Below are 16,565 nucleotides of genomic sequence, written 5' to 3' on the forward strand. Positions count from 1 at the left end.
AACTTGCATCAGTTGAGTTTCTTTCAAGAACAAATACTTTTGCAAAGGTAAAGGTTAGACATGTGAACATGAGTCAACAACTGCATAATTCTGAACAATTACTGTCACTTAAGAAATCCCTTAATGACTGCAGAAGAGTTCACAGAATTCTTAGCGCAGTTGAGGAGCAGCCATGTGCAGTCTGCTGCTTGGGGGCATAGATCTGCTTGAAGCCCACCTACAAGACACTTGAAATTAAAAAGCCTTGGTTCCTAATCACTCTCTACTACACTCAGTGGAGAACAGCCTGTGTGCCTCCATAGACCAGCTCACTGCCCTAAATTAGGAGCAAGTTGCTGCTTGAAGTTAGGCAGTGGGAACACCTTGCTGAGAACTGCCTTAGAAAGAGCTTTTGAGCTGTTCTTAATTGTTTTAATACAAGTAAAAATACCAGCTACTATCATCTACTCACAAAAAAAAATTAAACGTCTGTGTTCTTTCAAGCAAGGGTATTTAAGAGAGACAGTAAATGCTGGGTATCACAAACGAATAGCACCTGTTATTCAACAATCTGCACTTAAATACTGACTTACTGAGAATTTCTGTTCCACTAATCTGTGGAGTTCACCATCAATATCTGCAATGCAGATCCAGCCTCTAATTACCACATGTTGAAAAGGCCCCTTTACATTTTCCTATTGGCATCAAGTAATAGTTCTCATTTAGATCAGACTAAAAGCAATTCTTACCAACAACCTATTATTAAATGGTGAGAGTATTCTAATACATTACCTTATTTTATTTAATTGTCTTCCAGAAATCAGAATCCGCCCCCCAAGCTGTACTTACCTAGGTCAATAAGTATTGCATGTTGCTGGGAAGTTAGTTGTTTAAGGAGTTCTTTATAAGGTGTGTCCTTTGGTTGTTGTTTATTTGGAAACTGATGTTTAAGATGATATTGCTCTGCTAGAAACTTCCAGATCTCCCCACGGTGGTGACGTGGTACTCCTGAGAAGAAAGTCATTAAAGTTGTAATTGCCACTCATACTGAGGGTTCAGCTACCGCTGTGCTAACAGGATTGAGGAACTCAAGCAAGCAGATCCCTATCTGCTAGATCCCTATCTGCTGCCTCCAGAAGACCATAGATCAAACTACTGTTGTTCTTGTACTTCCTTCACAAACTGAAGCTGCCTGAAGTTTTAGGTTAGCACTTGTATCCAGCCTAGAACAACTAAAGGAGGCAGCAAAAACCGTAGTATTGCTCTCTGAAAAGCTCATCGCCCATTTTCCATGCTAAAGCACATGATAAAGCTTTGCAGGAGAAGCAATTAACATTTTCTCAATAAAACACTGACACTGCTGTTGGCAGTAAATATTAGGAAGTTAGGAGGCACACATTCTGCCTATCTGCATTGCTTACTCTAGTTATTTTTAACAATTTTCATCTAAAATAGAACTTGTTAAATTGAATTTAAATGCATTTTTGATTTTTTCTTATATATGAAATTTGACAATACTTGGCACTAAAAACATGGTTTTGCTACAGTTAGGATATAGAGATGCTAGTAGCATTAAAAGCCATGGGTGAGGGATTTGTCTACTTATTTATGTTGCATCACTCCAAGTTTTTAAAGTGCTGGTTAGAACACCAACACAGGCCAGAATCATCAAACTATCAACAGAAACCAAATTTTTCTCCTGTTCACTTATCAACTGGACAGACCCCTCTATCTATATGAAATCACAGAATGACCTGGGTTGGAAGGGACCTCAAGCATCATGTAGTTCCAACCCCCCTGCCTGGCAGGGCCACCAAACCTCCACATTCACTAGTTCAGGTTGCCCAGGGCCCCATCCAACCTGGCCTTGAAATGAAGAATAACTATGGCTGTGAAGCCACATGAGCTATGAGCTGTGGTAAAAAGCAGTTCTAGAGAGACAGCAACATCCACTGTTTGTATGTACATGTACTACCTCAGCTGGAACAGAGGATTCACAGCTATCAGCGCAGACAGCTTTCTTCAACTCTTTACACAGTCATGTATTTGGCAGTATTTAGGCCTACTTCTTTATTTAGAACTTCTATTTACAAAATTGGGTTGCAACTATTGTAATGCACAGAGGTACTCTGCAACTCTCATGTAAGAAAAGTTTTCACTAAAACAGCAACGACAACAACAACCAGTACCCAGTCTATTAACACCAGTAATACAAGCGCAGCTAATGTTTCAAGGGAACAGTGCATAACAACATGCACATGTGTAGCCATGAAGATACTGAATATTATTACTTGTGCAGTCATCAGCTCGAGAAACATCTCTAGTAAGAACCTGTTTAGCAGGAGAGGTTAAGAAGTCACCCTATTTCTTTTCAGTTTGCATGCATTTCAAGAACACAAAATAACAAACAGTGCTTACCTTGCCCAACAGCAGAGTGTATTTTTTCCGCATCAAATTTAATCTTTGACCTTCCAGGTGTACTCAACATTTTTTCCCAAATCAAGGTTACCTCTTTCAAGCACGGTGTGATTTCTTCATAGTCAAGCTTGAGACGTCTGTTCTGCAAATTATTTTCTGAGGCTGGAAAACAATATCGTAAGTGCACTGATTAACTTTGTTTAATACTTGTAAAATTGATTAATTTACTTAGAACTTCACCAAACAACTACTGTACAATCTACCTAAAACTGAGGCCTCTTAATTGTCAAAATTGGTGTGGTTGTGCTGCAGGTTGGTGTTTAGGTTTTTGTTTGTTTGTTACGGTGTTACATACAACTACGTGCATTAACAGCGTTTGACAAGTTAAATGAAGCAATGAAACTGCTTACAGCTCATCAGCTCACAGAGCTCACTGCAGCACAATAATCTGTTTTGCAAGTAATGTTTCGTTTGATGCACTGTTCATTCAGCAGCTACCTAGGACAGGTTCCTTACACCAAAGTGCCCACTGCACACCTGGGGCCTCCATGTTTGCCAATGCTAGCCTCATTCATTCACTGGCTAGCTTCAGACATGTTCATCTTAGTCAATTTCTGATAGTTTTGCAAATGGGCAGGAAACAAATAAAGAAATAAAAAAATCAGAGCATCTGATTAAACTTATTGAAGTTTGAATGGGTATCAGTGTCTTGCAGTTGCCAAGAACTTGACCAGTAGTGGTAGATTCAGACAACCTGAAGACAAAAGAACTTTTAAAAAACTTCAGGAGTATAGATGTATAAAACAAAGGAAATGTGTTTCCAAACACAAAATCCCATAAAAATGCACAGCACAGAACAACACGATAAAATGCCATTTCTGATATCCTGCTCTAAATCGAAGGGGTTATACAAATCACTGCCCTCAGTATCTCTTTCTCTCTCCAAACGTTTTTCATGGCATTTACCACTGTGTATTTGGCTTGCATGGAAATGTTTTGCTGTAACAGCAATTATGTATAAAATATATTAATGTGCCTGACACCTTTGGAGTTTGTAGGAAATTCAGGTAATCAAGGGTCCTCCAGATATCAGGACCCAGATAGGACAGCTATACTACCAGCAGCAAATAGCTTACAGGCAGGTAAATGCTTTGGGAAACTATATGCAACATCCAAAGAAAGCATTTCCTTCTTACAGCTAGAAGTCTCAGCCTCAGTTTAAAAAAGTATTTTATAGTTGGTACATCAAACTTCTCGCTCTGCCGGAACCTTTCTCTACATATTTGTTCTTTGTGGAAAACAATCCGTCTCCAAATTTACACAAAGCCAAATAAGAATTGCCATTTTCATGCCACTTCCCCACCCTCGGGGGATCCAGGTGACTACTCCCTTCCTGAACTTCCAGAATAAGCCGAACAAACATTACTATCCTCCTCATTCACAAGGAGCAGCTCTCAGAGACAATCACTGGTGATTCTGTATGCAGCTCTACAATAAATCCAATGTTCTTAATGAGCTCCCTTTTGAATTTAAATGTCAAACGTGCCACCATGATAAGACTTGTTGCAGAGATGCATTTGGCCACAGGAAAAAAAATGGGTTAAGAACCACTCCAAGTTTCACACACTCCTAATTATTACATTTGACTAATCTAAGTTATTACTACTGCATACAAAGCTTGCTTGCACGGTGCCTGTACTCCTGCACGCACCAACAGGCTGAAGTCCACAGACAGATCCTTAAGAACTTCAAAACTGGCTAAGCAGAACTTTGCAGTGATCAATACTTAAAAAAAGGCTTATAGATGCAAGTGTAAAAGTAATTCAGTTCACGACAGTGATTGCATTAAATTCCTTATCATCACTTCCACACACCAGACAGCAGTACTTCGACCACTGTCAAACTAAAAAGAGTAGCAATTAAGATGCAGTAAACAAATTAAAAGGGTAAGTGCTAAGAAAAAAAAGAAAAGTAAATCATTGCCATTTGTAATGAAAGCTGAAGAAGATACTGCTGAACTTTTTCAATTTTATATGTCTAAAACACTTCACTAAGGTTTGGCTCAAATGCTGGGAAGGCCACAATGCAAAACCTTGTACTTCAGTAGCACACAATGAAGAGCTTCACCAACCTTGTAACTTCTGGTTTTCTTTCTCCATTCTGAGGAGCAGTATTTGCTGAATAATGGCTTTCTTCCACAGTTCACGAAGCTCACGGGATGTCCGTTTTCTTTCTTCCTTCACTGGACCAAAGGGGCCATCTTCACACACTGGTTCCAAAGGAGATCTGGGTGGAAGTTCTCCCAGCTCAGTGTAATCTTGGAAAGAGAGAAGTTTTTATGAACTACTTAGACTTCATGAATGGGTGAACAAAGGGACACATCTCTAAAGATTGCATATATATCTATATATACATATCACACATACACTCGTACACATACATATATAGAAGGCAGCAATACCTACCAAAGCATGGTTTCTCAAATGACAGTCTCAAGCAGACTTACAGATTCTTCTGCATAAGAAAGCCTAACCTTGGACAAACAACCCAATAACCTGATAAAAACTGCAAAGTACACAGCTTACTAATTACAGCATTACAAGGACAGACCTAAAAGAGAAAAGGCACATCTGAAAAAACTGCAGAAAATGTAACCTACGGTTGAAACAGCCTGGTTCAAGTAGCATATCACACTAAATAGAACTCAATTTAAAAAACTGTCTCTAAACTATATTTGACAAAGAAACCCCACACCCATAGCTACACAAACACACCAACTAAGGCCATACAATGGGATAATTACCTGCTCTTAAAGTAAACATACAGGAAGGGAGACAAACAACTAAGATACCTATGCTCTTGTTTCTCATTTTTAATCACATTGTAACTTTGTGCACTTTTTCTTCTGGCTTCAACTGATCTACTACAAAACGATTCTTTTTGTCAGGTATGCGAGGTAATTCTAAAAAGACTGAAAAGGACAGTTAAATAAACCTTAATGCAAACTGACAAAGCATTTCTTTTCAGGGAATGAATTTTGTTTTTTCATCAAGTCATCAACATATGAAGCATAAGTTCCTGTACTTTGCTTTCTTAACACCTGCTATAGTCACTTCATGTTATCATTATTTTATACAGATTCTCTGAAGACTCGATAGTCTAAATTTAGGAGAAAAACTACTTTATTTGCCACCTTTAAGATGAATGGTCAGAAGCCCCCCCACTTCTTTCTACTCAACTCCAAATGGTAACATAGACACAGTGCTTCTTTCTCAGCCAAACTGAATGTCTGAGGGGTATCTCCCTACCACATCCAAGAAAATGTTCTAAAATCCAGGTAACTAAAATCCCATTGCCCAGACTGCCAAAACAAGAGGAAGTACATCTGTTCATATCCTTGCAACAATTATTTTGTATGGTAGCTCCATTATAAATTTCTTTATCATTGTCTAGCATGGCAATACATTTCACACTGAACACAATATACATGCAAAACATTGTATCTCTACAAACAAAACAGGAAGGTTTTTACCCCTTTATATCCTGCTCAGAAAGCCGCCTTGTGCCGACTCACACAGTTCATATGCAGTTATTCATTTCTCATGTTCAAAGGCACAACTGAACTCAGACAGCTAAACATGGAATGTTCACAGCTGTTGGTTTCTGCTTTTCTGTTTTGCCACTGTCAGTCTTTTCCTCTTGAAGAGTCAGAGAGGAATAGGGTGGATCCAAACACCACCTGTCTTGTTATACAACACTTATCTTTGTGTTACCACAAAATTCAATTACTTATAAAAAGAAATGCAACCTCTTTGGCTAATAGGCACAATTTAAAAGTTTACAAACTTAGATTTTGGATAAAATTGTGGAGATCCAGGCTTTGGGTATCTACAGCATTTCAGAGTACAATGAACTTCATGGGATAGTAAATTAAGCAAGTGACAAATATCCTACAGTTTACATGGCAATGTTTTACAAAGTAGGAAATTCTGACACAGATGCACTCAGAAATACAGTTGGTTATTAAAAATATCAATACAATGAAGAAATTGCATCAGATCATTTAACATAAACTGGGAAACCTTTGATTATGTTTTTCATAGGTAAATGAAAAGACACCCCCAAGACAAAGATTTGCAACTATAGAAGAGGTTTAGGTAAGTGAGCAGGTAGAGAAGGAACAGTCACTCAAATTGTGCTGGCAATTAAAGGAAACTTATTCTGATTTGATTCTTGCTTTTGAAGTACACAGTGTACTACCAGCAATGTCCTGCACATTCTTTTCTACAATGACTGTATATGGTATGTTTTGCCCCAGTGATATAGATGTGATAGAGGTAGCAACATCCTTATCCACTGTTTGCTGTTATCTTATCCACTGTATGCTATTATCTATTCACTTCTTGTTACATTTTCAGGCTAGTTAATATAAGATGCACACACATCTTGGGGGAAATGAATCTCTTCCCATTAACTCATCCTACCAGGGATTTATCGGTCTTTTAGAGTCAAACATGCATTCCGGTTTTAAGTACCTGTACATGCATGTAAATGTCAGAAGGTACCAGACTACTTGCAGAGTCATCTTATGGATAACCACCTACAAAAAATAAAAAAAAATAGGCTGCCAAAGACATGAAATGAAGACTTTGTTTTTCTTGTTCTTAGCGTACACCTAATTTCTCAATGCAAATTTTGTTGAATGGTCTTCAAGGACCAACTTAAAGGCTCATCTCCTACTTCACAGGTTGCGTCATTCAGTTCTAGCCCTTCAGCAATCAAACCTTATCGTGGCAACAGTTGCATTACTACAGACCATTGGGAGCACAGCCCTCCTACTATTTAGGATGAAGATTCTCATCTATTACTGAAAACTCAAGATAATAAAAGAAATGTAGCTCACAGAGGTTAAGGCTATAAAAGCGAAAACAAAAACAAAAAAGACAGCAGAAAGGTTATAACATTCTATAGGCTGAACTATTATCATTGTCAATCCTACCTCTAATTCCTCCATGGAAGAGTTCTAAGCTTGGTTTTGACTTTCAAATGGCAGCTCCTTTTCTATCTTTTTCTTTTTTTTTTTTTTTTTTCTTTTTTTTTTTTTTATCTTCTTCCCCCCTTTTCTCTTACGGACATTTAACAGAAAGTCTAAAGTCTACGCTGATAAAATGCAACACATTCACAACCTGCTTTTCTTCCCACCACCATACTGGCATGTACCAGGATGTACAGAAACCAAAATAAACCTGCTTAACGGCTCAGGTAGCTTGGTAAGTTTGCAGAGTTACGTCAGCTGTTTGACTGGCAAAGGTGGGGAGACTGAATGTTCAGGTAACCCCTTAAAGCAAAGTATAATAACAGACATTTGGTAAGTCAACACTAATCCATGTCCAGGAATACATAACAGAGTGACTGACAAATACGCCATGCAACCTTCATGTCCTGAACAGACTGGAGCAGATATACTGTAACAAGAAACCAAGTATTTCAGTAATATATACAAGTGATCTGGCAGAAAGCAGGAAAAGCAAAGGTAGTAGAACAACTGAACTGAACGTAACTGAACATAGCTGGGAGCACACATTCCTCTGAAGCAAAGTGCCACGTGTTTTGAAACCTGCACATGGTTTTTAGCTTGTGAGATTAATAAATACACTTCAGGAGGATTTCAGCACATAAGCACATGCTGAAAGACTACTTCCCTCTTCATCTGCCAATCTCAACAGCATTTGTTGACTCCTATTCCACATCTGACCTGTACTCTTTTCAAATAAGTTACGCCCCTCAATGATCATGAAAGTGTCTAAATGAACTAGCACATGCACAGGTACCTCAGACTGGTACTGTTAGGATGCTCCCACCTCCTCTCACACTCAAGAAAGAACAAACTGAGATGGCATTTATACAGATCCATTTATTTGTACCCAGCTCTTTGGCATTGTGTGATGGCTTCAGTCATAAGTATCCCTACACTCCAAAAGGACCGACACATTTATTACACAAAACTATCATGCAAAAAACTATACACAAAACAAAGTGGAAAAGATCATAAGACACCATCAAAACGTACTGCTGACAAGGAGTACACATTAAGCAAAGTTCATAAATAAAAAGCTGGTGAATGACTGCAGGAGTCATTAAAATAGCCAATATTTGATTACTTGGGTAGTGATATGAACAGGAAATTCCATTAGCTCCAGCGCCACAACAAATATAAATGAACGTGTTCTCCTCCTGTTAGGAGGGCATTAAAGTATTCCAGCCACAATTAATCAAAATATTGTCTTAAACATTATTTTTATGAAAAGTAATTTCTAATTGAGTAGAATAACTTCAATTGACTCTTTCTTATTCAACCAATCTCAGTCTCAAACAAGGCTTTGCAAAAATTGGGGGTGTGGGGGGAAGAAAACCTGCTAAGAGGAACCACAAGAAGTCAAAAACAATACAAGAGACAAAAAAACATTCCTTCAGAAGTACTTGGTACATAACCAACTTCAAATATCAAAGATAAACCCTGTCATCTTGTTTTTGCTTAGAAGGTGGAACACTTCACATGGAAAAATGCTTTACTTCAGGCGTAGTTTTATTTTTATAAGAAATCAATAGAGAAGAGGCTCAAACAAAATGCATTAGAGCCCATTTCACTATGGAGTTCTACACGTGGCTTTCTGAATGTGCTGCTTACTAACCACACACTCTCTCAAGGACTTAATAAGCCTGACAAGATACAGTGTGAACATGCATGGAATAATTCCACGTAATCGTGGAATTTTCTGCCCTAGACTCTTTTTCTTTGTTTCATTTTGAACATCAGAAATTTCAGGTCAATAAACAAAGAGAATGCTCACAATCATTCAAGTGGCATGACCAGATCCTTTTGTTACTAAAAAAACTTCAGATGTAGAATTACAAGAACAAGCAAGTTCTTCTACTCTCACACGTAACTTCAAGGAATGGCCAAATGAGGAATTCTTGAATATTTGTGTAATTCAGTACAGTTGGTTAACATCAGTTTTTACTGATGCTTTAAAGATGCAGTTTAAAGACAGGATTTGGTAGGTCAGGTCGGCAATTGGAGTTGATGGTCTTGAAGGTCTTTTCCAACCTAAACGACCTCTACAATTTGCCTAGCCACAGGATGTAATTTGTTAGAAGGACTCCATGCAAGTATGAATATCTGTGTTCAAGCAAGGCAAGGAGATATAAATGTATAATTTGAAATGTTTAAGACAATGAGCAGGAGAGCAATAGGGAATTTAAATACAGAAAAGAGGTGAAAATAATTTAGAAAAAGAGGCTGATCAGAGTCTCTTTTCAAAAGAAATATGGTACTGTCACAGATGCAATCGATTTTGTTAGCAAGCTACGCTTCTCCTTTTCTCTGTCCCAGTTCCACAGGATACAAATAAAGAAATACCAGAGTGCAAGATGCAGAGCTTGCCTTAATCTGACAGTGAGTGAAACGCTGCCCCCAAGTGCTTCACACTGCCCACAGCAGCACAGCTCCTCAGCTCCTCATTCTCCAGCCCAGCCTGGGCTCCATACTCAGCAACTTTCCATAAACCACATTTTTTGGAAGGTACTGAAGAAAAATTTTAATCAACAGAAACATTACTATTCTGAAAATGTATTTTAGACCTTTTTCCAACTATAAGTGGATGGCTGAGTGTTAATTTTGCCATGCCTCAATTCAAGCAAATATTAAAATAAAAAGGAAAGCAAACCAAATCACCCTCCTGACATAGCCAAAAAGAATAAAAGAGGAGCAATGGAGCACAAGAAGGGGTCAACAGCAGTAGAAGATGTTGCACAATAGCTCACTACATTAAAACAACTGTTTCAACCCTGCAGATTTCCAGCTGCCAGGTTGTAAGGGAACTGTTGAGTCGTGGCCTAAACCACTGATTTAGTACCTGTGGAAGGGACCAGGTCAGCCCTAGGAGCAGAGGTGAAGGCAATTCAGCTGTGTTTCCAGAAAGGATGAAGCCTGGCTGCAGTTCTCTCAGACCTTGTTTAAGGGCTGACTGCCACTGGGGAAGAATCTCTGTTTGGAGATCCCTCCTTGGTGAAGCTTTCCCCTGTGAACCTAAAATCTTCTGATACAAGCAATCTTCTTCCCTTCTTTTATAGCACCTATCTATTGTGCCAGTCTTCTCATCAGCACACCTTTGCTGGTAACGCCTTTCCCATTGTATTGATCTGAATTATTGCTGAAAAGCAATAAAAATCTCTACAGGTCATTTCACGTATGCAGAAAACTCTTTCAAATTTCCTATACCGTAGGTCAGCCTCTTCAAGCTCACCAGTGATTGAGATACAGCAACAAGCTTCCCAGCCAGACAGCAAACTGCATAAAGCTCCTCCTGTGGTGCTTCATCATAAATCACTGTGGACCCTTCAGCTTCAGTACTGTCTTGGGAAAGTGGCAGGGGGCAGAACACAGCTGTGAGTTTTCAGCACCCACAAGCAGGAGGTGGCAAGAGGAAGGAGGTGCACATGGGACACTGCTCCTTTAGGAACCAGAAGTAACAGTTTCTCATTGTCTCAAGAGTACACACCTTGTCTGAATGGGGCTGGATTGAATCTGACCATCAGGCAAGGCAGGAGTCAAAACTGGCATGGAAAAGGGCACTTTGGTATATCTACTGTATTGTTTTCAACTCCACTGATTCTGATAGCCTCCTTCAAGCATAAGGCAAGAAGTACATTTAAATATTGGCATCTAGAAAACAGTTTGTACTTTGCCTCATGCAAGACAAGGCAGCCAGGCAAGCACAGCTAGCAAACATTTCCCTCCAGCTAAGCTACAAGAGACAGTAGTTTAGCTCAACTAGCATTCAAACTATTAATGAACACTTCCTTAAGAAGAAAGGGTCTGGAGTAGGACTTGGTGCAGCAAACTTCACGTGGGTACTCAGGACGCTAGACATCTCTCAAGTTCATTGTAAGCACCTCTTTGTTCTTCATCCAGTTTGGCTGAAATCAATCTTTTTGTTATATGTCAGCTGTTTTCATCAAGTCTGTTTCCAAAGGAGATCAGCCTAGAGTGAGCAAGGAAGCCTTAAAAACAATTTAAAATATGCAAAATCAACTACAGTTAACTCTAATCAAACCAATCAGATCTGCTGTATATGTTGCTTCTCCTTGAGTGAATAAAAGAAAAAGGAACAAGCTGGTGAACAATAGCTAGGTATATTTTCTATGGAGCTACAGACGCTACTAAGTTAACTGTGATAGTGAGTGCCAAGGTAAGATCACTCTTAAAGGCTACAGAGAATTGATCATCACTCAGCATCCTTCACTGCCAAAAATGTTCCAAGAGATTCACAAAAATCCAAACAGGAAAACCTAATACTTGCTAAGAAAAAGTCTGAGTTTTCTCCCTCTGCTCATAAACTGAATACGTACATTGGAACAAAAACAGATAAGGAAAACAAGAGCGAATAAAAAGACCAGTTACTTTAAATTGCTCCCCAAATTAATAACACTTCCTGTTTTCCTTTTTTGCCATGCATATTTCTCCAACTTTGCTGCTTATCCAGGTTGTTAAAATTGTATCTTGCAACTATTATGTCTCAAAGCAAATGTCTGGACGGGCAGCTTTGTGTTTGGGGTAGGTTTGTTTTTCCCTATTTAATAAGAAAACATTTTGTGGCTTTCAAAAACTAATAAGTTTGCTTTCAGTTAAAGAAAGACGTTCCAAATTCGCAAAAACTATTAGCTTCACAGAACAGCTGAGGCTGAATATCCCCTTCCTGCACCTTGAAGCATAGGAGAGCATTTTCACCTGCTGACAGGCTCTTGAGATGAAGATGACAGGCTTTTGAGATGACAGGCTCTTGAGCTTTGAAGTATACTACATTTGAGGGAGGTATCTGTGCCTATATACAGCTTATGCCACATTAAGTCCAAATACACTGCAAGCAACTCATTAATGACAGAAACACTTTTGTTACGTGCAGCGTTCAGTTCATCAAGGTCTCTTCTTAAGATGCAAGAATAATGTTTCAATAACTGTTAACCTGACAGCTTTCCCAGCCTTTTCAAACAGTATTTCATTACTATGTTTATTACAGTGTATTGTTCCCTCAGGTTCCTTGTGACCCCTACACTGTGGCCATAGAGATCAGGCAGAAGACAGAGCATGCAGAGCTCCAGCAGTGAAACTGAAGTTCCAGCGAGTCAGAAACTATTATCTGAAGCCAAAAAGTTCTATGGGGCACTTTTGATCCCAGTGTGTGATGTGGCATGTGCCAAGCTCACATAAGGTGAGATGTGTAAAATGATGAACCTGCATGCTCATGTGCAGTGATTTTTTTCCCTGGTCTGTGTTTCTTTACAGCTACAGATATTCAAGAAATAAAAAAGGTACAGTGGATAAGCCAGAAGAGGGAAACCACAAAGCCAGTACAAACAGCACTGGGCAAGCGTGCCCACACAGTAGATAAAATGGGCCACAGTTCACAATTTATACCCACTAAACAACATTCACGGAATCCAATACAGACTTACCATCGTACCGACTGGGAGAATCACATGCTTTCTGGGGAGTGGCCACCCGCAGGAATATCTGCTGTCTCCAAGAATGTCGTCGTGTCCTTACAGGGCTGTCAGCGCCAGCAGCCTGCTGGCTGTGTTTGGATTCGTAGTCACTAAAATTGCAGAACACAGAATGGCTTGTGAGTAGGTTACTCAGATCTGCCAGAAACAGCAACGTAGAGTTCAGTGAGCATAATAAGAACCATCTGCTAAGAAGTGCGGTGTGCTGTGCACATGCTGTGTCAAGCTGCAAGTGTTTGGTGGGTGAAACCTGCTTGGTAGCAGCAGGCTTACACGAGACTGCAAACATCACTCAAGTTCACCAGAAGGGGTTTGCAGCTCTGTGCAACCTGCTTTCTATTGTTTCATTTCTTTTTCAACTTTCTTTCTGGCGGTGCATTAAACTCACTGCATTAAAGATACTCAATGGTGCATGTCAAAGTACTGTTACCATTCTGCTGTCAGCATTATTATACCATCCGCAAGAAGTAGCAGTTATTTGTAGGAGATGGAGTGCTGCTGATGCCTTTTATCAGCAAACCTTAAGGAGTTTTACAAACACCAATTCAACTTCTAGCCTTCTGTTAGTCAGATATGTAGTACACTCCTTCAGAACACAAAATTAGAGCAGAAACTTCAACCTTTGTGTTCCTAAGTCACCATGTGAAATAAGCAACAAATTTGGGAATGGCATCCATGGACCCTGGCTGTTACTCCCTTGATGGAATACACAAACTACGCAGCTGAAGTTTTTATTCCGATTTTTAAATGGAAGAAAAATGTATAGCAATGCTGTCTCCCTATTGAAAATCCCATTTTTAAGTGATTACATCAGTCTTTGAGTTGAGAGTGGTAAATCAAACAGCTCTGGTAACTCAGAATAGCATTTTATAGACCATCTCCTCCCACACTAAGCAGGCTGATATTGCTTAGGGTGAGCCACGTACGTTCTCTACACTAAAAACTGCTAGTGGAGCCCTATTGCAGGAATAATCACAAGTGAAGAGATGCAAGCTGTGTGACTGTCACAACACTGAAATGGATAAAGTCTGCAAACACTGCAAGAGAGGAGTCTCGGATAGCTCCATCTTTTTTGACAGTAATCACATGCAGAATACATGCAAGTGAACTGTTGCACAAGTCAGGTTTTGCAAGTGTGGGAAGCATTTCAAATACTTCAAACAAAGAAACCTTTGAATAATACAGTTTTACCTCTGGGATTAAAGAGAGAAGCCCTACCTTGTTGTGCTCCTAAAGTCTGAGGTGTTATTTTCATCTACAGGAGCCAGAAATTTTAAGAAATTTGGCACAGAAGAGGAAGAATGAAGCTTTTTCCTTAAGGCAGTACGGTAGGAGATGCTGAGAGTGCAGTTGGGAAAAGTAGAGTTTAGAACAAGGAAGTATAAATCCACAGAATCAAAATAACACATACTGCTAAGTTTCAAACAGACAGCAGCTAAATCCTGAAGGCATAAATATCAAGGAAACCAAAGTCAAAACTAAAACCACTAACAAAGCGCTACTTTGAAATACTTATTTGTTTGGGCAAACTAAAATGTTAAAACATAAATAAATATGCTACGAGTAAACGTTACTCTTTGTTATATCACAGGATTCTTGGTTCACATTTCAATTAAGTTCCTTTAACCTATTAAGAACTAATACCAACTTCATAATTGGAAAATTACCTAAATATCAATTTCAATGATTGCCTAAGGTTGGAGGAAAAGGTAAGGAAAAGCTGGCTCTGATAATCCTTGTGCTGGCAAATTAAATCCAAGACTTTGGCAAAGAACCGTTTGAATAGCAGTAACAGGCTATTATTCAGATAAGCTTGGAACATTTAAACAAAAAGCTGAGCTTTCTAGCTGATGGTTTATTTAGGATTGCAGCTTTACTTATGCAACAGACAGGAGCACTAATCAAACTTCATCAGCTGTCTTCTGATACAGCACAATTACTGATTCTGCTCTGTCTTGTAAAATAGTGACCTCCTGGCGTACTCAGAAGCTGGTTAGTAGAAGGACATGAGAACAACTCAGTGGAAAATTACTTGGCTTGGTGAGAAGAGTACACAAAAATACCTAATGCAAGAATTTACTCTTGGCCAACAGAATTTCAGTAAAAAGAGTTTCTGATAAACCATAATATTGTATTTGGATGGCATTTAATTCTGCCTCCTAAAGATATAAAATGAAGCAGTTCTTTAGTAGCTGGTACTGAGCATGAGGAACATCCTTGCCTTAGTGTAGTGTACCCTGTAAACAAGTTTCACTTACAATTTCATTGTCAATCAATTGCAATTACATGGTGATTTCACATAGAGAAATGCAGTCAGCCTGGGCAGTTTGACTTCATTCAATTTAAACTCATTAACTTATTTGATATCCCCATCAATTTCAGTTCTCAGTCTGGTTGCTTAGAAGTTCACTACAGTATATCACTGAACAATAGGAAAAGGGAAGGAGAAGGTGCTGCTGTATGTACAGAACGTATCTCCTAATCTACTTTAGAAGAATCTGCTTTGGAGAATTTAACTTTCAGGATTCAAGTAAGAGACAGTACAGCGTTCAGACCTGGTTAAATGCAAAGTAAAGGTAACACTGAAATGTTACACATTGTAAACACAATGAAAACACATTTCCTCCTTTGAATTATGTCATACTTCTGAAGTGAAGCTAAATTAAGAGGGACACTAGATAGTGCTCAGCAAATACGAATGAAGAGACTGGTGAAATGAAGCTCTGGGTTCAGTACTTTCCCTGTATCAGAAGAGTTGTCACCTCAGGAGAAGAGGAAACCTATACCTTCCAGAAAAACAAACAACAACAACAACACCCCAAAACAAAAAGCAGTAAAATTTGCTGGCCAGAAGTGCTGACAGTGCTTCCAAGGCCATTCAGCCTCATTAACTCTTTGAGCTAAAATAAGCAGTTTAACTTGAAGGGGTTGCATGGTTAAGATTTTTAGGCAGCTCCTTATTTCAGGATCCTAGGGAAACAAAAAGTTCATGTGTTTTCCTCAATGTTCTCTATGCACATTTTTGTTCTAAGAAACAAGGCACGGAGAATTATCATTTGGTACTACTGAGTGTAACCATGACAAATTAAACAAGACAAACACATGAGCTCATTTCTGCCTTTTTCTTTCCCCTCAATTGGTTCTTCACAGTCCAGCCATTTTTTGTTCAATTTAGTTAACTTAGTTAATTTGCCTTTAAATGTCAGGCAGAAAAGAATATTAAAAGAATATTAATGTATTTCTGTGTTGTCACGAACAAAACAAAACAGAACTGAATGATTCAGGAGAGACAGAGCGAGCTGAATCTCAGGTTCTTGGCAACTGATCATTGGCACAATTTAGGCAGGGCTGCTGTCTGCTGCATAACAAGAAGCTGCTTTGGAGCAACCAGCTCCAAAGAATGCCATGGGTCTGAAAGAATTTCCTGTATTAAAACAAAAAATTATGCAAGTATCAGAGCTACATCCAGTAGCAAAGCAGCTGAGTTCCTCCTACCATAAAAATCTACCACCTTAAATTTTCACTAAATAATTTAAATTACACTACAGAGCTTCATATTTATAGCATGGTAAAACAAACCCTACCCCAAACTATGAACAGGTGCT

The 16,565-nt window shown here is 38.9% G+C and overlaps 1 protein-coding gene across 16 annotated transcripts in view; it reads right to left on the minus strand.

Moving 5' to 3' along the window:
• Nucleotides 1-16,565, minus strand: part of TBC1D1 (TBC1 domain family member 1) — an 89,658-nt gene that overhangs the window by 14,971 nt on the left and 58,122 nt on the right. For 8 of the 16 annotated variants that reach the window (XM_015862491.3, XM_015862490.3, XM_032444613.2 and 5 more), the window contains 5 exons: nucleotides 14,179-14,298; nucleotides 12,913-13,052; nucleotides 4,529-4,714; nucleotides 2,398-2,559; nucleotides 829-987 (listed from right to left, as the gene is read on the minus strand). In XM_015862491.3, the coding sequence (XP_015717977.1) occupies nucleotides 829-987; nucleotides 2,398-2,559; nucleotides 4,529-4,714; nucleotides 12,913-13,052; nucleotides 14,179-14,298 (767 nt within the window). The remainder of the gene's footprint in view (nucleotides 1-828; nucleotides 988-2,397; nucleotides 2,560-4,528; nucleotides 4,715-12,912; nucleotides 13,053-14,178; nucleotides 14,299-16,565) is intronic. The other 8 variants (XM_015862495.3, XM_085545577.1, XM_015862494.3 and 5 more) reach the window with 1 other exon arrangement.

Source organism: Coturnix japonica, chromosome 4 (assembly GCF_054131305.1).
Source record: "Coturnix japonica strain WE chromosome 4, WE-NBRP24, whole genome shotgun sequence".
Taxonomy (NCBI): Eukaryota; Metazoa; Chordata; class Aves; order Galliformes; family Phasianidae; genus Coturnix; species Coturnix japonica.